The 26,316-nt window shown below is 55.8% G+C and overlaps 1 protein-coding gene and 1 long non-coding RNA gene across 3 annotated transcripts in view; one reads left to right on the forward strand and one right to left on the reverse strand.

Moving 5' to 3' along the window:
• LOC128063400 (uncharacterized) overlaps positions 1–26,316 on the reverse strand; it is a 44,364-nt gene that overhangs the window by 11,799 nt on the left and 6,249 nt on the right. Inside the window, exon 2 of the long non-coding RNA XR_008200898.1 lies at positions 21,872–21,912. This is a non-coding gene — a long non-coding RNA (uncharacterized LOC128063400). The remainder of the gene's footprint in view (positions 1–21,871; positions 21,913–26,316) is intronic.
• Positions 9,857–22,909, forward strand: RIPOR1 (RHO family interacting cell polarization regulator 1). Of its 2 annotated transcripts, XM_052656138.1 has the most exons (24): positions 9,857–9,980; positions 10,788–10,914; positions 11,044–11,196; positions 11,363–11,441; positions 12,163–12,186; positions 12,278–12,331; positions 12,486–12,638; positions 12,751–12,814; positions 12,903–12,946; positions 13,025–13,150; positions 13,544–13,692; positions 13,766–13,895; positions 13,971–15,728; positions 15,813–15,934; positions 16,801–16,933; positions 17,196–17,331; positions 17,454–17,615; positions 17,872–18,027; positions 18,192–18,388; positions 18,477–18,560; positions 18,668–18,758; positions 18,898–19,536; positions 20,375–20,447; positions 21,495–22,909. In XM_052656138.1, the coding sequence occupies exons 1-22, from the start codon at positions 9,962–9,964 to the stop codon at positions 18,993–18,995; spliced, it is 4,059 nt and encodes a 1,352-aa protein (XP_052512098.1). In that variant the 5' UTR covers positions 9,857–9,961; the 3' UTR covers positions 18,996–19,536; positions 20,375–20,447; positions 21,495–22,909. The 2 variants fall into 2 exon arrangements, with proteins under 2 accessions (XP_052512098.1, XP_052512097.1); XM_052656137.1 differs by lacking the exon at positions 20,375–20,447.

Consider the following 26,316-nt stretch of genomic DNA (forward strand, 5'->3'; position numbering starts at 1 on the left):
CTGTGAAGAGCAAGGGCATCGTCTGTTAAAAGTGGGAATTTTCTGAAAGTGGAATTCCAGACCAAGAAAGAATTCCTCAGACAGTGCCCTGGTAAGCCCCTACAATCACTGCTGCCTCATCAGTGTGTGCGTGCATGCGTGCTAAGTCACTTCAGTCATGTCTGACTCTTTGCGACCCCATGAATGGTAGCCCGCCAGGCTCCTCTGTCCATGGGATTTTCCAAGCAAGGATACTGGAGTGGGTTGCCATTTCCTTCTCCAGTGAATCTTCTCAACCCAGGGATCGAACTGTTCTCCTATGTCTCTTGAATTGGCAGGCTTAAAACTAAACATTCAAAAAACTAAGATCATGGCATCCGGTCCCATCTATTTACTTCAAGGCAAATAGATGGGGAAACAATGGAAACAGTGACATACTTTATTTTTTTGGGCTCCAGAATCACTGCAGATGGTGACTGCAGCCATGAAATTAAAAGATGCTTGCTCCTTGGAAGAACAGCTATGACAAACTTAGCATATTAAAAAGCAGAAACATTACGTTGCTGACAAAGGTCCATCTAGTCAAAGCTATGGCTTTTCCAGTAGTTGTGTAAGGATGTAAGAGTTGGACCATGAAGAAAGTTGAGTGCCAAAGAATTGATGCTTTTGAACTGTGAGGTTGGAGAAGACTCTTGAGAGTCCCTTGGACTGCAAGGAGATCAAACCAGTTAATCCTAAAGGAAATCAGTCCTGAATATTCATTGGAAGGACAGAGGCTGAAGGTGAAGCTCACATACTTTGGTCACCTGATGTGAAGAACTGACTCACTGGAAAAGACCCTGACGCTGGGCAAGATTGAAGGCAGGAGGAGAAGGGGACAAGAGAGGATGAGATGGTTGGATGGCATCACCGACTCAATGGACATGAGTTTGAGCAAGCTCCAGGAGTTGGTGATGGACAGGGAGGCCTGGCCTGCTGCAGTCCATGGGGTCACAAAGAGTTGGACCTAACTGAACTGAACTGACTGAGCACTACCTGGGAAGCCCCAAACAATGGCACCAGGACAACTGTATACCACTGCTGCCCCATGGGCCAACATGCTACCCAGCCCTGAGTCCTCAGTGTGTGAGTGTCCAGTGAATTAATAAACAACAGAACAATATCTGGTAGCAGGAGGATGGGTACAGGGAAGGAGTGAATGTGAGACATGTTAAGGGGGTAGGATCTACAGGACTAGGAGGCTGAATTGAAGTGGGGTGAGAGAGAGGGACGCCAGGGGTTCATGTATTTACTCATGCATTCACTCTCGTTCAACAATGGGAATTTTTGAATTCGTGAGCCAGGGACACTGGTGATGAGGAGAGCTGTATCGCCTACAGATCTTAGAGCCTCACAGTGAGCACACATGAGCACATGCGCTTCCTGGTGGTGACACAAAGGCATGAGTCCATAGGACGTGGGGACAGAGAGTACCAAGGAGAGTTTTCAGAGGTGATCAGAGTTTGCCTTGCTGTGGCGATGACTTTACACGTGGGCAGGGACAAACTGGTGCCAGTTTTGAGAGCTCCAGAGAGGCCCAGCCTCACTCAGGTGGGAGCCTGGGTGGACAGTGGTGCTTTGCAGAAATGAGATTCAGGGAAGAAAAGTCTCTCTGGGAAGGTCATGAGATCTGGTGGGTCATCCAGGGGCTCAGAACAAGAGAGGGCTCCGCACAGAGGAAGGCTCTGGGTGTTCGTCAGTGGATGGATGAAGTCCTGTGACTGGATGATATTGTAGGGTGGGGGAAACAGAAAGAAGAACCCAGTCTCTGGAAGCAGTCCCCAGGTCTGCTGATACAGAAAAAAAAAAAAAGGGTGCTGCAAAGGAAGGCAAAGAGGAGCTGGAGAGGGGGGAGAATGGGGTGACTTGTGTCTCTGGTAAGAGAGGGTGAGGGAAAGGATGTCAGTGCCCCTGAGGGCCCCTGCCGCCCTCACCCCGAACCTCTGGATAGTCAAAACCAACCCTCAGGAGGAGGGGAGACAGATATTTAGAAATCTTTTAAAATCCCTCAAACCACTTTTGGGTATGTCTGTGCAGCCTCTAAAGATGATGGACTACAGAGTGAAGCCTGACAGGTGGGAGAGCTTTCAGGGTTGGAGAAGACCAGTGTTATTTTACTGAGGGGAAGAGTGGGGGAGTGGAGCTGACCCTTTGAGTTCAGTGTGAGGTCAGCCATGAGCTCCACCTCAGCCCACTCCAGCGGGGAGAGCCAGCATTGTAGCCCCTTACTGAAAAGACTGGGTTCTGGCCCCCTTGGCCAGCAGGTACCCAGATCTTGCCAGGGTCCTCACCCATGCTCCCAGAGTGAGCCTGAGACTCCACAGATGCTGGTACTCAAGGAGTGGTGAACATGTGGCCTAGCTAAGAGGTCAGACTTACTAGTCAGATAGTGGCAGGAAGGGCAGCCTTCCCCCCAGAGCAGGGAAACTGAGGCTGGCAGAGGGGCAGGGCTGAGGAGCAGTGTCCAGACCCAGAAGGTGTCTGTCTGATGAGCAGGCTTCAGGCCTTCCTGTTCTGCTCCCTGAAACTGGCCCTGATCCTTTCCTCCAGCCAACCCACCCAGCAGTGGCCGCTCCAGGACCTGTTTCAGATACAGGGGCCTGAAAGGTCCCTGGAGCCCACGGGATCTGTGAAGATACCAGGCAAGTCAGGCTCTCTGGTGCACTAGATTTGGAGGTCTGCGTAGGAAGGAATGTCTCCTTCCTGCCTTTGCTAATGGTTCTCCGAAAGCCGCCCAATTCCCGTGGATCCCGACCCAAGCGCTGAGAACTCCCACCGCCTGCGTATCCTCCAGGATGCCTCTCATCTCCACCCTGCCCGGTCAAGCCGGTGGACGCCGCGGGCCACCCCCCTGCCGGGTTAGCGGAGAGGGCGGAGCGAGTCGCGGGCGCCTCCAGGGGTGCTAGAGCCTCCGGCGCGCAGGGGGTGGGGCCCAGCCGGCCAGGGGAGGAGCGGGGCGTCTCGGCGGCAGGCGGCGGAGCAGAGGGAGGGGCGGGCACCGGCGGCGGCGACAGCGGCAGCTGCGGCGCGACCTGACCCGGCAGCGACGAGTGCACGGAGAGAGCGAGGTCCGCTCAGCCAGCGCAGCCATGTGAGTGTCCCCGCCGTTTCCGGGGCCCGCGGCCCGGGAGAGGCTCGAGCGAGGCGGTTCTGGTGCCTCCCCCCGTCTTGGGAGTCCCGGATCTGCTGCCCCCGCTGCGGCCCTGTCCCGTGTCGCCCCATCCCCGGGACCCAGGCCCCACGGTGTCGTTCCTACCCTCCCCTCGGGCGCGGAACACGGCCACAAAGGCTGCCGCCTTGGGGCCTGCCGCACCCGGCGCTGCCGCCTCCTCTCCCACGGCCAGGCCCAGGCGGCCCGTGCCCTGGGGCTCTGGGGTGGGGGCCAGGCCTGAGGGTGGGCCCTAGGCGTCAGCCTGGGTGCTGGCACAGACGCTCACCGGGAGCTCCGCTGCCCTCGCCTCGGGAGAAACTGAGCTGGGAATGGGGAGAGGGCCCCGAGGGGCGCAGGCCCGCCTACTAGATGAGCTAATCTCTCTGGCCCCACCGGCTGGACTAAGCCGCTTTGGGGCCCGACCCGAGGTAGCCAATCTGGCCTTGGACTGGACTCTTCGCCCAAATCTGGCGGAGGCTGGAGAGGATCGCCTGGCTCCGTGGGGGAACAGACCCTGTACCTGTAAATGAAAGGCTGGTGTGGGAACTCTGCAAGCAGCCAGGCCTGGGCACCCTGCAGAACCGGTTTGGGGAAGGGGCTGCTCACCAGGGCTAGGGGTCTGGGTAAGCCTGGGTTTAGCACCCTCTATTCTCCTCTCCTGGAGACCGGAGTCTGGCCTAAGAGATTGACTCATTTCAGCTTCTGGGTAGCTTTCTAACACAAGTCCAGGTTGGCTGGCCAAGCACCTACTGTGTGCAGTCTAGTGTAACAATAAAGATGGATCTGTGGGGCTTGCCCCGGGCCTGTATTGCCCAATTGTCGGCACAGCCTTCTGAGGACGGCTAACAGACAATCTAGCAGATGCAGAAACTGGCCCAGAGACGTTAAGTAATATTCTGAAGGTCACACAGCTGGTTTGGAGAGAAGTGGGAATTAGACCCAGATCTTAAGTACTGCCACTGTACTAACCACTTCCCTGGCATGGAGGGTAGAGATGGGGTTGGGGGAGAGATGAGAACTGGGGTGTGAGGTACAAAATAATCCAGGGAGATAGGAGGCTCATTTCCCACTTCAGCCTGCCCTCCTTGTCCTGGGTCCTGTGGGGCAGCAGTTGCAGAGGGGTACCTGGAAATGGGTGGGGGTGAGGGGAGCACACAGGGCACTGGGCTGGGTCCTCCCTGGGTGGAAAAGCAGGCAAGGAGGACGTGGCTGAGTCACTGCGGGCCCCTCGCTGGCTGCAGCTCCGACTAGCGCCTCTGCTAGGCCCAGCCCGGGGGAGGCCACAAGTCTTCCAGTGCGCCGCCGTCCGGGGAATGTGACCAGCTGACCAGGGAGGGGGCCGGCAGGAAGTGAGGCCACCCGGCCGCCTCCGCCCGGTTCCGGGGTGGGGGGTCCCAGGCCGCACCGCGGCCCCTCTCCCTCCCTGCTCCCCGCAGCTGCGGCATGACGTCAGCAGTCGGGTTTGGGGCAGTTGCCATGGAGACAGGGGCAGGCTCGGGAGGGACCCCATTCTTCCTCGTAGCCTTCCCTGGCCGGGTTATTTTTAGCGTCTGTTTACCTCTGTCCTGGGCGGCCCTGCGTTAGGGTGGGGCGGGCTGGGGGAGTCCCGCGAAAGTGGCTGGCCTGGCATTCCTCTGAGCTAGGCAGACAGGTGGCAAGACCTTCTGCCCCACATAAGTGCAGCAGTTTCGGCCTGAAGAGGGGATTGAAGGCTGTGGGATCTGGGGCCATGCAGATGACCAGTGTTCCTTTCTTAGCTGCTCCAGCTGGCCATGCCACAGGACCCAACACCCTTGAGACCTGGGTTCTTTGCTATGTGCAGAACATACTTAAGGGCTGGTGAGTCCAGAGAGTCCCCTGACTGTTTATCAGCCAGCCCCTCCTCTAGCTGAGGTGGACCCTCTCTCTTAGCTCAAGGAGTTCAGCTTTTCTCCCCGCCCCTGGCAGAGGAGATCCTTCCTAGTTCCCCCCTGGAATTTTCAGTTAGATTAATATTCTGATGGTCATTTGGACCCTCTGATGGCCATCTGGTCCCTGTGGCAGAAGCCCAGTCAGAGAAAGAAAATTGATGGGAAGGTCAGCCTCCTCTGAGTCCAGCCCACCCACTCAGTTCCAGGCTCCCAGGGATCCCCTACCATGCCCCGTCCTGGGGAGAGGGGCGCGGTGGGGGGGGGGAGGTGCTGAACTCCACTTGCTGATACACTCAGAAAGGAGGGAAGGGAAAAGGAAACTGACCATGAGGTAGGAGAGTTGGGGGGACAGAGACTGGAAATGTACCCCCTGCAGCAGCTCCGAGCATCCCAGTTCCATTAGCCTCCAGTGCAGTCTCAGCTCCTGCCCGCCTCCACTGCTTTGGTGCAGGGCACGGAGGACACCGCAGTGAGCAGAGCAGGCAGGCCTCAGCCCCCAGAGCTCACAGTCTGGTTAGAAGACAGACCCTAAAGGAGAACTGACAACAGAGTTATGTGACCTCAGGGATCAGAGAGAGGAAGCTATGAGGTGCCTACAAGGGGGAACCAATTGAGGGCGGGCTTCCTGAAGGAAGAGGTAGTAGGGTAAAAGAAAAAAGAGAGGGAGCTGGTCAGGCTGAGAGTAGTGGGAAAGGGGTATAGGGTCAATGAGAGCTGCTGCTTGTAGGCCTGGAGAGAATTCATGGTAGCTGGAACAGAATGACCTTGGGGGAGCAGAGGACTGTGAGGGGAGGAGGAAGGCATGTGAGGGTAGGAACAGAGCCTGAAGGTCTTATGGGTCATGTTAGAGAGTCTGGACTTTATCCTTGGGGTAGGGGGATGCCCATGGATGTTTCACAAGCGTTCAAATAGAGGGATGTGAAAGATATAGAGTCCTGGCCCTACTACTTAACAGCTGGGTCATCTCGGGCAGATTAATAATTGTTAATAACAGCAGTTAATATTTGCCATGTGCTTACAATGAGGTATTGTGTCCACCCCAACTTCCCTACCCCATATGCAATTCTCCCTTCCCCAAAAACTCCCAATAGAGGAAGTATCTCATTTCATCCTCTCCCTGAGAGATAGTTGTTATTATTACTGTTGTTATCCTCATTTAACAGATGGATATCTGCAGCCCAGAAAGGTTAGGAAATGTCTTTCCTGAAGTCACACAGCCAGTTAGCCTCAGGTTTCTCATCTGTGAAGTGGGGCTAATAGGACTCACCCCATAGGGTTGTTGCCAGAATTAAATGAGATGATGTTTATTAATTAAGTACAATGCCTGGCATAGAAAGCACTTGATAAAGGACAGTTTTTTGTAGTAGTAGTATTGGACAGTAGTATGGTCAGGTGACTGAAGTTTCAAGAGGGGTAATGCTGTTACTGAATGAAGAATAGATCATGGGACTTCCCTGGTGGTCCAGTGGCTAAGATGACACGCTCCCAATGCAGGGGGCCCAGGTTCGATCCCTGGTCAGGGAACTAAGATCCCACAGGTCGCAACTAAAGATCCTGAGTGCCGCAGCTAAGACCCAGGGCAGCCAAATAAATAAACTGAAAAAAAACCCAAAAACAGATCATTGTGGGTTAGCATGGAGACAGGGAATCCATTAGGAAGCTGTTATAGGATTCCAGGTGAGAACCGGTGATGGCTTGAACTTGAGTTCTAGGTGAGGGGGTGGATGTGACGGGACAGATGCCAGAGATGGCAGGAGTGGGTGACTGAGTAGATGTGTGGGTGGGTAACAGAGACTGAGGCATCCAGGATGATTCTTAGTTTCTGTCTTGAACAACTGGATACATAGACTATGGGCCTGTCATGGAGAGAGAAGGGAGAGTCAGGTTTGAGGAGCAAAGTGGTGACTTTAGTTTGGGGACTTCAAATTCAGCACATCCCTAGTAACCCACTCCAGTTTGTTACTCAGCTTTCGGGATGCATCAGGCAGGCAGCTGAATGAACAGGCCTGGTGCTCAGAAGAACGGTTTGGGCAAGGAAGAGAGAAGGAAGCTGGGAACCTTTGGACAGCATTGAGCTGTGGGAGAGGTGCCCAGTCCGTGAGTGGGGAGTAGGATGAGGACAATTCGGCGATGGGGAGAGAGACAGATCCCCTGTGGGAAAATAAGACGTGCAGGCAGAGGGAGAGGTAGAAAGCCAGGGGCGTGTTGCCTCTTGAAATCCAAAAAAGGAAAGGCTTGAGGAAGAGGAAAAGAACTGCCCAATGAAAAGCTTTGCTCAGATCAAGCAGGATAAGGACTAAACATTGAACACGCAATTCAGCGACAGGGAAGTCACTGGCAACCTTGTCATCCAGACCAGTCGGGAGTGCTGGGTACAGAAACTGGACAGGGTAGGAAGAGGAGTGGGTGGATGGGAAGAGGAGGTGGAGGTGGACACACCTCTTCAAGAAACTTGGCTCTGAAAGAGCAAAATAGGGTGAGGGGTGGGGTAGCTGAAAGAGACTGGGAGTCCACAAGAGGGGTCATTTCTTTTTATAGTTGATTTATTTAAAGTTAGCTTTGTATTGAAATAGAATATTCACATAGAAAGGGTACATGCCCTAAGTGGACAGCTCACAATACATTTTCACAAAGGAACACGCCCATCTAGGATCAGGAAACAGAACCCAGATTAGGAAGCAGAACATAATCAGTGCCCTGTCAGCCCCCTGGGGCTCCCTTCCAGTCACTGCTCCCAAGGGCTAGTGTCGCTGCTATTAATAGTCACTGCTGTTGTGACTTCTGCCGCCGTAGGTTACCTGGTCTTGAACGTCATATCAGCTCATACGTATATCCTCTCTTGTGGTCTTGCTTCTTTCGCTCAACATTATGTCTGTAGGATTCATCCCTGTTGTTGCATGTAGTTGTGTATTGTTCATTCTTTTCATTGTATAGCACTCTATTATATCTACTGGTGGGCATTTGGGTATTTCCAGGGTTGTTTTCACCTTTTATGTGGGAATGACTGGAACTTGTTTGAGGTTTGTGGCGAAAGACTGAAACATCTTCCATGGGAAGAGGGATGGCTAGGGCCACACATGAGCATTTCCAGCATGGGAAACAAGAGCCTGGCTGAGGTTGAGACTTGCTCTTTTCCAGCCCAGCTGCTGTGTCAAGACCTCTGGTGGCTCCCGCTAGCCTGTGTGCAGGTGCAGAGAAGGCAGGGGGTTGGGTTGCCCAGGGTTGGTTTCTGTCAGGTAAGGGAGTAGCCCAGAGTGCCGGGGATATTGGTAGCAGGCGGGTAAGCTGGAGCGGTGGCTGCAGATCCAGGCTGGGGAGAAGGCTGTGCCGGGATTGTGGGAGGGAGGTGGCAGGGAGAAAGGAAGCAGAGGCAGGTTGTGAGCTTTGTGCAGGGCGATGTCTGTGCAATAACTGCTGCCTCTCCAGCGACTAGAATAAGATTGTTACTTAGTAAATAGTTGAATAAATGAGCTGAGAGCTTCAGGAGGTCTCAGGTAGAAGGCAGGTGAGGTGGGGGTGATGGAGAGAGCCTGAAAGTTGTGGTCAGTGTGGTTCTGATTTAGGAAGGGGTGCATTCCAGAGCCAGGTGATGAGGCTGGGGTGTTCCCATGGAGGGTGGCTGCAGGGAGCAGAGAGTGGTGGGCAATCCACAGGAATGGATAGCTGCCAGAGTAGGGGGTCACAGCACTGTCTTCAAGGAGGGAGGGGGAGATAGCACTTCTCATACTAGGATCCTAGGACATGTTGCATCTGAATCTGTTTCCCGGGGTGTGGGTGGGGCTGTCTGGAAATGCAGATGCCTGGGCCCACCTCAATCTTTCGTGGAGAAAGTAAGCCCAGGACGGCTGAATGGAGCATCAGGGAGCAGGACTGTTTACGGGGTGGGGGAGCACCTAGCCCCTCTGAGGGGATGAGATGCCCAGTGGACCCTGGGCATGGTGGCCTCTATCCAGGCAAGAGTTGGATGGGGATAGTCAATGGAGAGATACTGGGGGCAAGAAAGGGCCAACACCAAGGGGATTCAGCCCATGCAAGCTGGGAGCCAGAGGATGGGGCCTCTGTCCTAGGAGGCAGTTTCTGCTGGAGAGAAGGGGCTGATCAGCAGTGGGACCTGATCTTCTCCCCATAGCCTTGGGGTGGAGGGAGTCCCCCAGACTCAGCGCTGCTTCTGTGGGTGGAGGGATGGGGTTGTGCACGGTGCTGTAGGACTCTCTGCACCCAGTTCCTTCTCTTCCTTCTGGGGGCAGCAGCACATTATGCGGGGTTGATCCTGGCGCCCACTTGAAGGTTTGCCCTTCTCAGCCTCAGGGCCACCTCATGCTCTGTGCCTCTCTGCCATCCTTCCGCACACTCCCTCCACTCAGAACCCGCAGCCCTTACTTCTGCTCTCTCAGAAGACCTCACACACTCAGAACCCCATCTCTCAGCCCTCTGTACTCAGCCTCTCTCAGCACCCTCCAACAGGCGCTCTATGAGCCCCCTGGGTTAACTACACTCAGTCAGCCCCCCACCCCTCATTGTCTTCACTCTGTTTATCCCTCCATATACACCGCCACGCTGACTCCCTTTACCCGCGCTCCACACCCAGCTGAGAGGATCCCCACCAGTGCCCAGCCTGAGGGGAACCCCCAGTCACCCCTCCCAGAGGCCAGGGGGGCCGAGGGCTCAGTGCCCCCCTGATCGGACTGGTCCCGCCCCATCCCGGCGGGCTGAGTCAGGCGGCAGGAACTGGGCGGGGGGCGGCGCCGGGAGGAGCTGAAGCCGGAGCCAGAGTCTCTGGGAGCGAGCACGGAGTCCAGCCGGGCCGGCACCGAGGGGCCCTGGGCCGGCGTGGACTCGGGGTGGGCCAGCGCGGGGGTTAGGGAACTGTCCCGGACCTATCATGAGCGCCAATAAGAGAGGTAGGACCCGGTCTGGGGCTGCGGAGGCTCCGGGGCTGTCCCAGGGGCGTGCGGGCCGAGTTCTGGGGGCCCGGGGCGCGGGGTTTGCCGGATCTGTGTGGGGCTTTGCCGAGGATCTCTTCCCTCTAAGGTCCGGGCGAAGGCGGCAGTTTGTGACTCAGTTTCCCGGTCAGAGTCTCAGGGAAGAGGAGGGGGCGGGGCCCTTCTCGGCACTGCCCCCCACCCTGGGAATCCCCGGGCTCTGGGCGTCTCGGGGCGGGTGGCGGGTAGAGGGGAGCAGCTTCCGCGGGGCGGGCGGGTCTGGGGATCCCATCCTGCGCAGGCCGGGCCTGCCAGACCGCTCCGCTGGGCTCCAAGCATGCACCCCGCCCCGCCCCGTGACCTCCCGCGGCCTCTCGGGGTGCGGGCGTGGGAGCTCCTGGCCCCACTTGGGGGAGGAGGTCAGGGGCAGGGCTGGGGAGCCCGCCCCACGCTCGGGTAAACAGACGCTTCCGCACATTCTTTGCGTGCCCCTCCCCTTTCCTGCCTCTTCCCAGCCCAGGGAGGGTCCCACCGCGACCCCCCTTCCTGCCCCGCGTGGCAGGCGGAGCCTGCACCTCTGCAGGAAATGGGGGCCGAGCCGAGGCCACGCTGAGTCCGAGACCGAGTCACCCGCGGCCGCCCTGTCATTAGGGCCCCGGCCAGTGCGTTTTGGACTGCCGGCGGCAAGCGGTGGTGTCCGGAGGGACTGAGAAACAGAGGCTGGGCTGCAGGGACGGGGCTTCAAGGGCCTGACTGGCGCTGGACACCCGCCCTCGCCACCCACAGGGAGCCCCGCGCGGACTCATTCCATGATGTCCCTGTCGGTGCGGCCGCAGCGCCGCCTGCTCAGCGCCCGGGTCAGTAGGAGCCAGTCCTTCGCAGGCGTCCTCGGAAGCCAGGAGCGGGGGCCCAGGTATGCAGTAGAGGGTGGCTGACCGGGTCCAGGGGCTGACCGGGTCCAGAGGCTGACCGGGTTGGAGTGTGCTAGTGAGGGTGTGGGGGAGAACTTCTTGCCTCTTTCTGAGTGCAGTCTCTTCTTCAGGAGCTTCCCGGCCTTCAGTCCCCCGGGGCCCCCTCGGAAGCCCCCGGCGCTCTCCCGAGTGTCCAAGATGTTTTCAGTGGCGCACCCTGCCCCCAAGGTCCCGCAGCCTGAGCGCCTGGACCTGGTGTACACTGCGCTCAAGCGAGGCCTGACGTAAGCAGTGCCCTCCCAATCCCTTGTCCCAGGATCCCTCCCTAAGGCCTCTACCCTTCCTGCTAATGGGAACCTTCCCCAGCTTCACTCCCTCTCCTCACTGCCCCTTGCTTGGGCAGATAGAGACTGGAGAAGTAAGAGAACTCTGTGGTCACCGTTTACCCAGGGCCTATTTGGAAGTGCACCAGCAGGAGCAGGAGAAACTCCAAGGACAGATAAGGGAGTCCAAGAGGAATTCCCGCCTGGTGAGTGAAGAGTTGACATCCTGTATGTCCTGGATTAATGCTCTTTGCTCTTGTGGTGTTGGGGGGCGGGGCAGGGGCAGTGCTGGCTAACATCAGGGGTGTTTTCTGGGGTGACTCAGTCCAGGTGTGACTAGAAAAGGGGTATCAGGCAAAACTGATAGGAGGTTTCTCTCTAATGCCTTCCCAGGCTGTGTGCACTTTCTCCCTGTGACCTAGTGCCTGCCCCCTGGGAACTTCCAATGGGGTGGGTCAAACCCCACTGACACGGACAGCAGGAGATTATGTTGAGATTAGGTTTTGGTGGTCCTCAGCGAGAGCTGTGGTTTTTTCCGGGGCAGAGTTCAGGGCTTCGCAGAGAAAGAACCATTTCTGCTGGGTCTAACAGGAGTTCCCTGTTAGGGGGAACCAAGCATGAGGAGGCGCAGAGCTCTTGTCCTGGGGATAGTTGCAATGGCAATGGGCCAGGGGAGGGAGCTCACAGAAGAGGCAGGGGGAAGAGTACTGGAGTGGTCCTGGAGACCAGATCTCTGACACCAGCAGAGACCAGGCACGTGAGAAGGTAGGCCAGTCCCTGCTTTGACTGGAATGGCTGCAGACTGTGGTGTGAGAGGAGAAAGCCTGGGAGGGAAAGGCGCTGGATGGTCTGGCCAAGCCGGTGCCCCTGCTGGAGTTCTTCTCCTACGTCCTAATGTGCGCCCCCCACCCCAACCTCTCCCTGCAGGGCTTCCTGTATGACCTGGACAAGGTGAGTGTATAGAGAATGGTGTTGGAAGAGGTTGACTCAGAGGTAGGTAAAGAGCCCTGGGCCTCAGGCTTCTAACACACCTTTCCCCCAGCAAGTCAAGTCCATTGAACGCTTCCTGCGGCGGCTGGAGTTCCATGCCAGCAAGGTACTAGTGCGGCATACCTGTGTGTGCTTGCAGCCTGGGGTGGGGGGTCGGGTGTCACAGGGAGAATGGGTGATGGTAGGCCCTGGGGAGGCCCTGGGGAGCAACCCCAGCAGTGAGTCTCAGCCCCCCTCTGCCACCCAACTCCTCTGCCCAGATTGATGAACTGTATGAGTCATACTGTGTGCAGCGGCGTCTCCGGGATGGCGCCTACAACATGGTCCGTGCCTACAGCACTGGCTCCCCGGGGAGCCGCGAAGCCCGGGACAGCCTGGCTGAGGCTACTCGAGGGCATCGCGAGTACACAGAGGTGAGGGATGTGTGCCCCTGAGGCCGAGGCACAGGGTACAGTAGGGTTAGTGAGAGGGGACTGGCTTTTGACCTCTTCCTGTCGTTCCCCCTGCCCCCATCTCTCTGTCCAGAGCATGTGTCTGCTGGAGAGTGAGCTGGAAGCACAGCTGGGCGAGTTCCACCTCCGGATGAAAGGTACCAAGCAGTGAGGTGTCAGCCGGTTGGGGGAAGTGTGTGCCTGAGACCCCTCGACCCAGCTCATCTCCTTCTCCCCCACTCCCAGGGCTGGCCGGCTTCGCCAGGCTGTGTGTTGGTGACCAGTATGAGGTAGAAGGATGGGAAGGGAGGGGCTGGGGTGGCAGGGTCACAACATGGAAGTCTGCTTCATTCTTCTTCTTCCCCTAGATCTATATGAAATATGGGCGTCAGCGCTGGAAACTACGGGGCCGCATAGAGAGTAGTGGAAAGCAAGTGTGGGACAGCGAGGAAACCGTCTTTCTGCCTCTGCTCACGGAATTCCTGTCCATCAAGGTGATGGCTCTGCCCAGGACCATAGGATACCAAGATGCTATAACTCTGACCTGTGAACCCCTTTGGACCTTCATGACCTTGAGACCCTTAATGCCTGTGACCCCCACCTGGCTCCTTGTCCCTGTGAATGTGTGACCCCCTTGACCTTCATGACCCTGTGACTTCCCCATGATCTTCTGACCTGGTGAATATTTGCCCCCTGAACTCCCATGAGGCTGTGACTCCATGACCATAGTGACTACAGATTTGGACCTCTGTGATCCCCATGCTCCCAGAATGCTTCAAGCCTGCATGGCCCCATGACCCTGTGACTGTGCAGGTTCAGACCTCTGATCCCCCACAATCTCATGATCCCTACACCCTTGTGACCCTACCATGCATTCTTGGCTACAGGTGACAGAACTGAAGGGCCTGGCCAACCATGTGGTTGTAGGAAGCGTCTCCTGTGAGACCAAGGACCTGTTCGCTGCCTTGCCCCAGGTTGTAGCAGTGGACATTAATGACCTCGGCACCATCAAGCTCAGCTTGGAAGTGACATGGAGGTTGGTAGGGGTGAGGGACTTGGAGACAGGGCTGGGGTTTGTGGCGTCTGCTAACAGATTCTTTCCTCTCCAGTCCCTTTGACAAGGACGACCAGCCCTCAGCTGCTTCTACTGTCAACAAGTCCTCTACAGTCACCAAGCGCTTCTCCACCTATAGCCAGAGCCCACCAGACACACCCTCGCTTCGGGAACAGGCCTTTTATGTGAGTCACATCCCAGGCTCAGCACCACCTTCCCCAAGAAGAGGTGGTCCTGAAACGTCCTTTCCTCTCTCCCAGAATATGCTGCGGCGGCAGGAGGAGCTGGAGAATGGGACAGCATGGTCCCTGTCATCTGAATCTTCTGATGACTCATCCAGCCCACAGCTCTCAGGCACTGCCCGCCACTCCTCAGCCCCCAGGCCCCTGGTACAGCAGCCTGAGCCTCTGCCCATCCAAGTTGCCTTCCGTAGGGCTGAGACCTCCACTTCTGGGCCCATGGATGAGGAGGGGGCTGTAGCCCCAGCCCTGGCCAATGGGCATGCCCCCTACAGCCGGACTCTGAGCCATATCAGTGAGGCCAGTGTGGACGCTGCCCTGGCTGAGGCTTCAGTGGAGGCTGCAGACCTAGAAAGTCTAGTCCGGGGACCTAGCCCACCTGCGTGCCCAGATCCCACCCATGGGGAGCACCCTGCTCCTGTCCCTCCTGCCCTGGTTGCTGGCTGTTCTGCCACAAGCCCCACTCTCAGTACAACAGGCCCTGCCCCATCTGCTCACCTAGGCTCGGCTAACAAGACCATAAATTCTAGCTCTCCTGAACTGCCCACCCAGACCACTACAGGCTCCACCTCTAGTGCCATAAGCCCTACCCATAGTGCTCCAAGCCTCACTCACTCTACCACAGCTTCTACCCACAAGACCGTGGTCTCTGTCCTCACTGCCACAGGTCCTACCCCCAGTACCACAGGGCCAGTCCAGACCACCACAAGTCCCACCCACAAACCAGTGCTTTCTCCCCCGACTCCTGCAGCTCCTACCCCCAATACTACAGACCCAGTCCAGACCACCGCAAGCCTCAGCCACACTGTCACAAACTTGACACACACTGTCACAAGCGCTATCAACAAGCCCATGGTCTCTACTCTCATTACCGCAGTCCCTACAGCCAGTGCCACAGGTCCACTGCAGACTACCACTAGCCCCACCCACACCACCACAAGCCCCACCCACACCACCACAAGCCCCACCCATACCACCACAAGCCCAGCCCACACTACTGCAAGCCCCACCCATACCACCACAAGCCATACCCATACTACTGCAAGCCCCACCCACACCACCACAAGCCCCACCCATACTACTGCAAGCCCCACCTATGCCACCACAGGCCCTACCCACACTACTGCCAGCCCCACCTACACCACCACAGGCCCTACCCACACTACTGCAAGCCCCACCTACACCACCACAGGCCCCACCCACACTACTGCAACTACTACTCCCAAAGCCAAGATGTCAACTAACACCACTACAGCCAATGCTAAGGACCCAGTCCAGACCACCAGTAGTCCCACTCATTGTGTCACAAGCCCCACTCTTACAACTGTAAGCCCCTCCACTTTTCTAGGCTTTGCCAAGCTCTCCAGCCCCTCTGCAAATACAGACCCTCCCCACCTAGGCACTGACCCCCTGTCTGGTAGTTACCTAGCCTCCACTCCTTGCACTCAGGCAGACCCCATATCCCCCAGCACCTCCCATCCAAGTCCTGCTTGTTCCAGTTGGGAGCACCTCACAAGCCCTTCCCCAGACCCCCCAGAAGCCATCTGTCAGAGCCCAAGTCTCCTTCCCTCACCCCTAGCCCCTGTGCCCCAGCATCCAGACCCTAAAGTGGCCAGGGCTGCTCCTGCCCCAGTTCCAGGGGCAGCTGGAGGGGCTGGGGACAGGAGGCTGGAAGAGGCTCTGGGGGCCCTGATGGCTGCCCTGGATGACTATCGTGGCCAGTTTCCCGAGCTGCAGGGTCTGGAGCAGGAGGTGACCCGGCTAGAGAGTCTGCTTATGGTGAGGAGGGCCGGACTGGGCTGTGGTGGTACAGGGAGGGCAGCCAGGCAGGGGCAGCAGCTCTGACGCCCTTCAAAACCCCAGCAGAGACAAGGCCTGACTCGGAGCCGGGCCTCCAGTCTCAGCATCACTGTGGAGCATGCCCTAGAAAGCTTCAGCTTCCTCAATGAGGATGAAGATGAAGACAATGACAGTCCTGGGGACAGGTGAGAAGGGTGAGGGGAGGGGTAAGAGGGGAGGTGAGTACCAGGTGAAGGAGAGAGGTGAGAAAGGGGAACAGGTGAGGTGAGGCCAGGTGGACCACGTAGAGAGAGCAGCAAGATGAGAGGTGGGCAGGAGGAGCGGGGTTGCTGGTGGGAGCCTCCATGTTCACCCCACCCGTGTACTACTTTTGTGTCCTTGGTGCCCATGTTTTCAACCCCATCTGTATCCCCAGTGCTTCTGGCCACCTTCCTCCTCATCCCTGCAGTGTCTGCCTCCCCCGTCGGTCCCTGTCAGCTCCTGAGTCTCCAGCTCCTCCTCTCTTCCTTGGCCTCACCTTGAACCCACGCTATGAACGAGCCCTTTCTGTGCCTCCCTGTGCATCCTGGGTCCCTCAGCATCAACCTCCTCTGTCTGGATCCCGATCTGCCCAGAGACCCGGGCCCCTTGGCTCTCTGTCCCAGAGTGGCCTTTGCCAACTCGCAGTTGAAGATCTTGCGCAGCCCCTCCTCTCTCTGATGCTGCCCAGGTTACAACCCGGTGCCCGGCGCCCCTTGGGCCACAACCTCTCGCAGTCCACTGTGCATAGGCCATCCCGCCTGCAGCCCTACTCCCGCCCGTCCTGGCCCCAGCGGTGCTGGCGGTCGTAGCTGGAGGTGGCCCTGGGCAGATGGGCTCTGGGCAGACCCCTGCTACCACCTGTTGGTCCCAGCCCTTTCCTTCTTCTGGAAGTCTTCCGTGAACTTGCCCAGTGTCTGTTCGTGTGTCACCTGTTCTGTTCTGGGATGGCGGGGGGGAGCTTAATAAAAATTCATTGGTGACCAAATGATGATGTCTGCTCCTGGGGCGGTTGACCCCATCTTTCTCTCAGGCCCCCAAACAGCCTAGCACCTGGGGCTGAGGACAGCCTTGACTCGCCCAGTGCCCGACCCCTCAGCACAGAGTGTCCAGCTCTGGATGCTGCCTTGGTTCAGCACCTGTATCACTGCAGCCGCCTCCTGCTGGTGAGGCTATTGGTGTTCTCCCCACCCTCCCCTGGCAGCCGCTTCCCCCAGGGAGCCCTGCACCTCATTCCTGGCCCTTCACCCCTCCTCTGAGTTCCACTCCCCAATGTCCCAGGGCCTGGCTTTTGCTGAATGGAACACCTCCCACACTCTGGCTCCCCCAAGCCTCTCCCGATGCATGCTGGGACTTGCAGTCCCCGGTCTCCATCCTCTCTAAGCTCTACCTTGAGGTCTGAGCTACTTGGCCACCCCTGTTCTCCAGAAACTGGGCACATTTGGGCCCCTGCGCTGCCAGGAGGCATGGGCCCTGGAGCGGCTACTGCGGGAGGCCCGAGTGCTCGAAGCAGTATGCGAGCTCAGCAGGCGATGGGAAATGCCTGCCACCTCTGCCCAGGAAGGTAAAGGCTGTGTGGGCCCTGGCGCGTGTGTCCCGGAGCTCCTGCCTTGCCCTGCCCCACGTGCACACCTGTCTCACCACCTGCCTGCTCTGTTGCTGACAGTTTCCTGTATCTCCTCACAGTGGTGCAGTTCTCGGCCTCTCGGCCCGGCTTCCTGACCTTCTGGGACCAATGCACAGAGGGACTCAGCCCTTTCATCTGCCCTGTGGAGCGGGTGCTCCTCACCTTCTGCAATCAGTACAGCGCCCGTCTCTCCCTGCGCCAGACAGGCTTAGCCGAGGCTGGTGAGTGGGCTGCTGGCCTGCCCCTTCTACCCTCCTTCCTCAGATCCCCAGTGATGGGACCTTAGGGAAAGCCAGGTCAGCCCACACAGACATGCTGAGTTGAGCACTGGGAAGAAATAGTAAAGGCACATGCCTCAGCACAAAAGGGCCCAGATTGGACAGGGACTTCCCGGACGTGCACCAGGGATGGGGCACCCTTCCCTCTAATGACCCAGGTCCCTCCACTCCCTGAGACCTGCAACCCTGCCTCCCACAGTGTGCATCAAGTTCCTGGAGGATGCCCTGGGCCAGAAGCTGCCCCGGAGCCAGGCAGGCCCTGGAGAGCAGCTCACCGTCTTCCAGTTCTGGAGTTACGTCGAAGCCTTGGACTGCTCCTCCATGGAGGCCTATGTAACCGAGACAGCTGAGGAGGGTGAGGCAGTGGCCCTGGTCACAAAGTGGCCTGACCCTGTGGGTGGGTCTGAAGGTGTAGATTCAGGACACGAGGGTACAAAAGACCCTACCCCCGGAGGCTCTTTGCCCTGCCACCTTGTTCCAACTGACACCCCCTCCCCTACTGCCCAACTTCCTTTTCAGTGTTACTGGTGCGGAATCTGAACTCAGATGACCAGGCTATTGTGCTGAAGGCCCTGAGGTTGGCACCTGAGGGGCGGCTCCAAAGGGACGGGCTCCGGGCCCTCAGCTCTCTGCTTGTCCATGGGAACAACAAGGTCATGGCTGCTGTCAGCACTCAGCTCCGGAGCCTTTCGCTGGGCCCTGCCTTCAGGGAAAGGGTGAGAGTTGGGCAGGCCTCCCTGGAGGGTAGAGGCTGGGGTCCCAGGCTGAGTCCCAGGCTGAGTTTACCCTCCCAACCCTACCCAGGCCCTGCTGTGCTTCCTGGACCAGCTGGAGGATGAGGATGTGCAGACCAGAGTGGCCGGCTGCCTGGCTCTGGGCTGCATCAAGGTGACCCCTGCTGATCTTCCCACCCTCTGTTTCCCCTCCCAGCTCCCCGAGCCCTGGGTCCTGAGCCTGCTCCCCTGGGCCCACCTCAGTGCTCTCTCCCCTGGTAGGCTCCAGAAGGCATTGAGCCCTTGGTGTACCTCTGCCAGACGGACACAGAAGCCGTTAGGGAAGCAGCTCGGCAGAGCCTGCAGCAGTGTGGTGAGGCTGGGGATCAGGAGGCATGGTTCTAGTTGAGTTCTAGGACATTTGGCTGCTGGGAGTAAGGGTGAGATGGGGTTGGGGTGGGAGGGAAGGGTGGAGCTAGGACCACTCCTAACCCCATCCTTATCCATTCCAGGAGAAGAGGGACAGTCTGCCCACCGAAGGCTGGAGGAGTCACTGGATGCCCTGCCCCGCATCTTTGGGCCCGGCAGCATGGCTAGCACGGCATTCTAAACTCCTCACCCAGCGGCCCCCAGTGCCCCTTCCCCGCACCTTCAGGGCTTACCAGGCACTGCCAGGGAGGATGAGGGCTGGCTCCAGGCATCCTTCCCTCACAGATTCCTATCAATGAAAATCTAATATATTCTCCTGTTGTCCTTGGGGTTGGTGGAGTCAGTGCCACAGTCAAGTGCCTCCCAGCCTTGGCTCAGCACACTTGCCATAGATCGGTGTCCTGGGCCTGGCCGTCCTGCCTCTGCCCTGCCCTTGGTTTTGTATTTTATTTACAGAGTTTTACAGAAAATAAAAAAAAAAAAAAAAAAAAGCAGAAATGCCTTTCCTACATAGCCTGGACTGGTGCACTTCTAACCTCCTGCTCCAGCATCTTCTGGCTGTGGCCCTGACACTAGTGTGTACACACTCCAACTGTGACAGTACCATGTGCTTTTTTTGCCCTGAAAATCCAGATGGAAGAAGCTCAGAGGCGGAAATGGGCTTGGAAAAGAGGGCAGAGGAAGAGGGTGGTGGAGTGTTGCCGAGGAGGCCCGGCCTGCAGGTGGGTGTACCCTGGGCCTGGAAGCTATAGGACTAGTCTGGAGCTAAACTCTGGAGCTGGCCTAGAGAAGGCCCAAAGGGTGCCAGTCCTGGGAATGGCTCCCTAGCAGCAGCTGGCTTGGCTGGGAGGCAAAGAGGAAGCAGGCAGGAACAGAAGGTGTGGTGGTGGCTGGAGCTTCTGGCCACCAGGGGGCAGCAGAACCCCATCAGGGAATGCCAGGCTTCTGGGTCTTTACTTCAGCAAAGGCAGCTTCCTACAGAAGGGGCTGTGCCCAAGGAGGTGAGTGGGTTGAGAGGAGGTTCTTGCAGAGGGGAGAGCTGGAGCTGGGGAGGCAGGTGACGTGGGTGGCTGCCCTATGACTCTCTTAACAGTAAGTCCCTCCTATCTCTGAGCCGCCTCCCCTCTGTAATAACAAACCTGACTAAACCTTGTGACCTTGCCACAGCTGGCAGACTTGTGCTCCTCCAGGGAGAGGGCTCACGTGAGTTTATTAACCCCAGAAAGTTTAACGAGTTCAGTGGGAGGGACCTGAGGGTAGGGTGGGACTGCAGGACGGCAGGTCTGTTCTTAGGAGGGCCGGAGGGAAGCCCACACTCGAGGCTGGAGAAACAGGTCTTGCACCTTCCCCGTCCTGCCAGAGCTTTCAGTGGCGACAGCGCAGGGGAGGGCATTCCCCGGTCCCTGAGCCCACTCTGGCGTCCCCGTAGCACAGCAGCGTGACACCCTGGGGACAGTCTGTGTGCTTGCACTCAGGAAGAGCCAATGAGGTGCCAACAGTACCCCCCCTCCCGAAGGGGTGACCCAGATCCCCAGAGAGCTCTGCCCCCCTGTGTTTTAGAGCTGTGTATGAAGAGGTTCGGCTGGGCCTTTAACCACCTGCTGGGGAAGCCAAGCTGAGGAGAAAAAAAACGGTAACAGGAAGGAGCACAGGAAACACCTGTGTGTGGATGCAGGCGGCCCATTCCCGTTGGGTGGGGGTGGGCGCGGGGGTGGGGGCAGGCCGACCGCCCTCAGCACATGGGCTGTGTGTTCCCTCTGTGACTGTGAAGGGCGGTACGGGAGAGATGATCAGCTCAGTTTTGGGGGGATGATCGGCCGCGGTGGTAGGGGAAGGCAAACAACTGATAGAGACTGAGCCAGCACCCAAAGCTGGCCACAGCCTGGGCTTGCTGTAAGGGCCCCTGAAGCAGGGTTGCAGGCCCAGAACCACCCCTAGAGTCCCTTAGGCCTGCAGCCCCACAAGAGCCCCACTGGGAGGACAGGACTGTCCACTGACATCCACAGCATGGCCTGTGTGGTGGGGAAAGAGGAAGTGAACACAGGCCTAGCAGGTCCTGGGAAAGTGCAGCGGGGTGACTGGACCAGCAGTAGCTCATGGCTCAACCCACAGGAGAGGACAGGGCCTGGGCAAGAAATGGAGGGTGGAAAAACACCCCTGCCAGGGGTCAACAGGTCACTGGAAATTTGAGTGGCCCTACATCTCTGCTTTCCTACTCTGGGAAGGGACAGGGTACCTAACTCTGTCCTCTACAAGGAGAGCCCTGAATCCTGAGCCTCATATTCAGTTCTAGGTTGAGGGTGGATTGGAAGGTCAGGATGAGTAGGAGCTAGAATTAGGGTGCTGTGAGGTGCAGCGGAAGCACTGTCAAGGCCGAGACACAAAGAGCCTCGGGCCTTTGCCCCGTCGAGCCTACCCAGTTCAGAGCAGTGGATCAACCCCAGAACAGCCACCCAACCCCTCTCCATCAATTACTTAAAGTCAGGCTGTATGGCCTCCTATGCTCAGGCCCACGTCTATGAGGTGGCAGGGAATGGGGGGGCGGGCAGGGGAAGCCCTTGTCTGCCCTTCTGCACACCCTGCCCTCCCCCAGCACACGCAAACCCTCACAGGTGCTCCCATAGGTCTTCGCACAAGGCAAAGCTGCTCCCAGCACACCTCCTCCTCTGCTGTCACACAGGTTCGGAGAGGCTCTCACTCTGGCAACTCTGGACAGTTTTGAGCCTGCTACCTCCGGTGACGGGAGGCTGATGACACCACCAGGAGTCAGATGCACCAGAGCAGGGAAAGTCTGTGCCCAGATGTCCTGTGGAGCCTGTGCCAGCCTCTGTGAGGGGACAGAAGGAAGTGGGCCTCCAAGGTCTGTGACACCCTGAGAAACGCCCCACCGATCAAGTCCATCTAGGCTGCAGCCATGCCCTGGCCACTATTGCTGGGGCTCTCCACGCTGTGGAAAAAGGGACCAGGCTGAGGTAGTCCAGCATACAGTTTATTGGGTAGGGGGGCACTGGATCCCCCCACCCCACCTCCTTTCCTTTTGCCCTCTTCCAACCTTACCTTTCCTCCAGTCTCTGCTCTCCTTCCTCATGTATTCAGAGCTGCAGAGAACCAAAAAAAGAAGAAAGAAAAAAACATGGTAAAGGCAAAGAGGCAGATGGGTTGGCATGTGGGAAGAGAACTGCTTCTTTGTCTTGCCCACAGAGTGGGGGTGCCTTCCTTGTGTGCTTCTGCCTGGTGTGTGGGTACAATTTGCTGAACCCTGGACATATGACATGTTCCCCCCACCCCTGGCATCTCTGGAGGACCCTATTTAGGCCATCTCTCAGCCATGGACAGAAGGCTGTTGGCCTGGCTGCTGGACCTGGCTCTCCTGGGCCGACGTAATACAGAGGGTGAGCTTGGGAAGGACTCCCAGACCTAAATGAACTGCTACGGAAAAACATCTATCATTTGGAAAATAAGACTGTCATTGACCTGCAGGAAGAGGCCTCTTGTTTCAGAAGGCTGCAGTGGGGTGATGGTCATAGTTTGAGTTTGATATCAATGGTCAAGTCTCATTTTCCTCTGAAGACACCCAGAGCATATTGGATCTGCCAATAGTATTGACTTGGAGAAGCTGAATAAGCAACCGAATTGCCATGTTAACACTGACGTTTCTAGCTGTTTCCTCTGAATCTCTCTACAGCTTTCTCCTCCTCCTCCTCCTCCTCAAGCATCCTCTTACAAACATCACTCCACAGCATTCCATTCTAGGCCCCTTGCTCCTCTCTTTTGAAACACACTCCTTGAAGCACCTTATCCATTTCTCTGGCTTCCATCTATATGCTGAGGCTGTATGCCTCATGGCTGTAATTCACATGGCTCTCTCCTCATCTCCTGACCCTCATATCCAACTGCTGACTGGACACCTTTTGAAAAGCATGCTCAAAATCAAACATCTCAAAACCTGCTTCTCCTCTCAGACTCTCGGGGTTACCATCTACCCAGTTTATTGGTACTCAAGCCAGGTACTCAAGCCACACAACTGGGCCTCACCCTTGATTCTTGCCCCTGTGCCCTCATCCGAACCATCACAATCTTTGCAATTAAATACCCTAAATATTGCTAAGTTCTGTTTCTCTTCATCCCCATTGGCACCACTGTTTCCAGACACATTGACCTCTCTCCTAAACACTAAAACTGCCCCCTCACAGGCTCCCTGACTCTGGTCTTGCCCTTCTTCCATCCAGTCTCCAAAGTGCAAAGTGATTTCTAAAAACAGACCCATCACTACAGTCTGTTTCTCTTAGGGAAAATTCCAGCCCCCTCAGCCTGGCTCACAAAGGCTTTTACGTGGGTTCCTCCCTCCAGCCCCACTTCTGCCACCTAACTTCTCAGTCTGCATGGGACCTCACTGAACCATCCTTGGCGCTTACTTGCCTCTGTGGTACACTCCTCATCTTCCCTTGCTAATGCCTGGTTACCTGATAGGCTTCAACCTGAACATCACAGATTTCCTCAGGAAGCTTCCCTTCCACTGTGCTCCTATCATGCTGCTGCTGCTGCTGCTAAGTTGCTTCAGTCGTGCCCGACTTTTAGCGACCCCAATGGACGGCAGCCCACCAGGCTCCTCCATCCATGGGATTTTCCAGGCAAGAGTACTGGAGTGGGGTGCCATTGCCTTCTCCGGTGCTCCTATCATAGAAGTATGCGTTTCCCCTAGTACAGTTTTAGGGGAATCACACCCCATTGCAATCACTTGTTTATACCTCCAATATATACATCTGTAAGTATTTGCTGACTAGTCAGCTAGGTAACGCATACCACCCAAGTCTGGGAAAGACGATTGCTGCCTTCCTTGTAGAGCTTGGTCCAAGTTTTTTGTTTTGTTTTTAAACAGCTTTATTAAGATTTAGTCTGCATACCATACAATTCATCCGTTTAAAATGTACAATTCAGTAGTGGCTTTTAGTGTATTTAGGGTTGTACAATCATCACCAAATCAATTTTAGAAATTTCATCAACCTCAAAAGAAACTCAGCACTCCTTAAGTATCATTCCCAGGACCTCTGCATCCACTTCCCTTTCCTGCCCCCCAGCCCTCAAGGCAACCACTAACCTACTGAAACCACAGATTCTATAGATTTGCCTATTCTGGGTCTTTCTTCTTCTTCTTTTTTTTTTTTTTTTTTGGCTGAATCACCTGGCATATGGGATCTTAGTTCCCTAATTAGGGATTGAACCCGCATCCCCAGCAGTGGAAGTGGGAATCTTAGCCACTGGGAGGTCCCTGGATATTTCTTATAAATGAAATCAGGTTAGGTCTTTCCAACCTACTCAGTTCTAAGATTCACTTGAGAACTTCCCTGGAGATTCAAATTCAGAGACCAAGGAATCTTTATTTTAAATATGTGCTCCAGGCAATTCTCTGTTTAAGCAGGCTGCATCTGCCTTTACTGTTCCCACCAACTAAGGCCAAATATATAGTAAGTGGTCAAGAAATAGCTTTTGATGCATATCTCTAAAACTTAACACAATCTGAAAACATTGTGAATATGAAAGAACAGTATACGTTTAGTGCAGAAAAAGTCTGGATTAAAAAAAACTCCTCAGAGTCCCCTATGAAACGTAGCTCCTTAGAATGCACTTTTACCACGGGGTTCTCAAATAAGGAATGGAATGGAAGCCTGAGCAGAGAGAACTGAGGTCAGATGAGTAGAGGAGGCAAATTGAATCCACAGGGGCCAGAGGGGGCAGTTAGAAAGGGGCTTGTGGAGTGGCTGAGGAGTTGGGATTTACTCCTAGAACACTGGGGACTCATGCATGGACTTGAAGCGGGGGAATTTTGTGATCCCGTCTGTGGTTTGGAAAGGTCGCTTTGTGTTGAGAGAGGAGGCAGGGAGCAGTGAGGAGCCTGATGCTGTGGTCAGAATAAGCCTGATGCTAAGCCAGGTAGGGATAGAGAGGAGGTTAGAGTGAAGGGTTCAGAAGGTAGAACAGACGGGATTTGGAGACTGATGGGATGTGGGAGATGAAAGAATGAAGCTTAGGTTTCTGGCCGCTGTGGTGGATGGATTGGGGGTATCTTTCACTGTAAAGGGGGAGCCCTAGCGAAGCAAATGAGGAGGAGAGTGACAAGGCTCCTAAGGGTAGCCTGGGAGCCATCCAGGAGAAGTGTCCAGAAAGAAGCTAGACGTGTAGATCTGGGCAAGAAGAGAAGTATGTAGGCTAGAGGGAGAAGTTTGAGAGTCATCCTTGCTTCATTGTGAAGTCTCATATGACCACAGTGATATCCGGTGACCAATCTGTTCCTCCCACACCTGCTACCCATACCCTCCTTTTACTTGCTTCTCCATCCTTAACTTTCACCTACTAATACTCATGAGGGTTTAGTGTCTCCAGATTAATACAAGACAAAACATGAGGCCTTTGAAGGCTAGGGGCATCATCTCTCTCCAGTAGCACCTTGAACATAGACCGGGGCACAGAGCAGTTGATTCAGGACTTGCATGCACGCATGCTCAGCTGTTTCATCGTTTCTGACTCGTTGTGACCCCATGGACTGCCAGGCTCCTGAGTCTGATGACCATGGTCTTTAATTAATTAATAGGGCTCCTGAGCCACCTGGGAAGCCCTATTCAAGGTTTACTTACAGATTAGTAAATCGTGATTCCAAATAGCTCTTCTATTTACTAACAGCCTGAAATTTCCACCATTAAAGCCCTCCCTTTGGGTTAAGGCACTGTCCGACTTGCATGGAGGGGACGAAACCTTTTTACCTCTAAACAAATCACATAAAAATCAGAGGGGAGAAAATGAGGGAGCAGAGAGGTCCAGAGCTCACCTGATAGACCTCCCTTCCTTTTCCCCCTCCCAAGCAGTCCCTGAGCTAAAGCATCAAGTACAGAGGATCCCTATAAAAATGGAAATGTTACCTAACAGAGTGAGGAGCGCAGAGTGGCCAGTGAAAGAACAGGAAGAGAGAGGGTGGGGCTGGAAGATCTGAGTACTCATTCTGGTTTTGTCAACAAGTTACTGGATGACTCTGAGCAAGTCACTTCACTTCTAGAGTTAAGGACAAAACTGTGGCTGGCTCTTCAAAAAGAACTGTGAACATCAATTAAGAGGGCAGGCATGAAGGTGTTTTTTAAAATGAAAGTGAACAGATGAGGTGGATTATTTAAGGGTGATCAATGCATATCTGAAAAATGCAGGTAAGAGCACAGAGAACAAAAGTAACCTACTGCTCAAACGTGAGATGTAGGCCCAGGCAAAATCCTTTAGACTGTAGAGAGCAGTAGTTTGAGCTGGGAGGTAAAATAGACTTTTCATAGGGATCTGAAGAAAGCAGATATCAATAAGGAAACAAATTCCTGTGGTCTGGGTAGGAGATGATATAGAAGGGCAGGTCTTTAAAATTTTGGAAAAAGTGGTTGGCCTTGGCAGTTGAGATTGAAAACTTTCCAAATATCTTAGAAGATTTAGTATCACTCACTACACCCTCATCCAAAAGAATGGGAAGA

Source organism: Budorcas taxicolor, chromosome 18 (genome assembly GCF_023091745.1).
Source record: "Budorcas taxicolor isolate Tak-1 chromosome 18, Takin1.1, whole genome shotgun sequence".
NCBI classification, from domain to species: Eukaryota; Metazoa; Chordata; class Mammalia; order Artiodactyla; family Bovidae; genus Budorcas; species Budorcas taxicolor.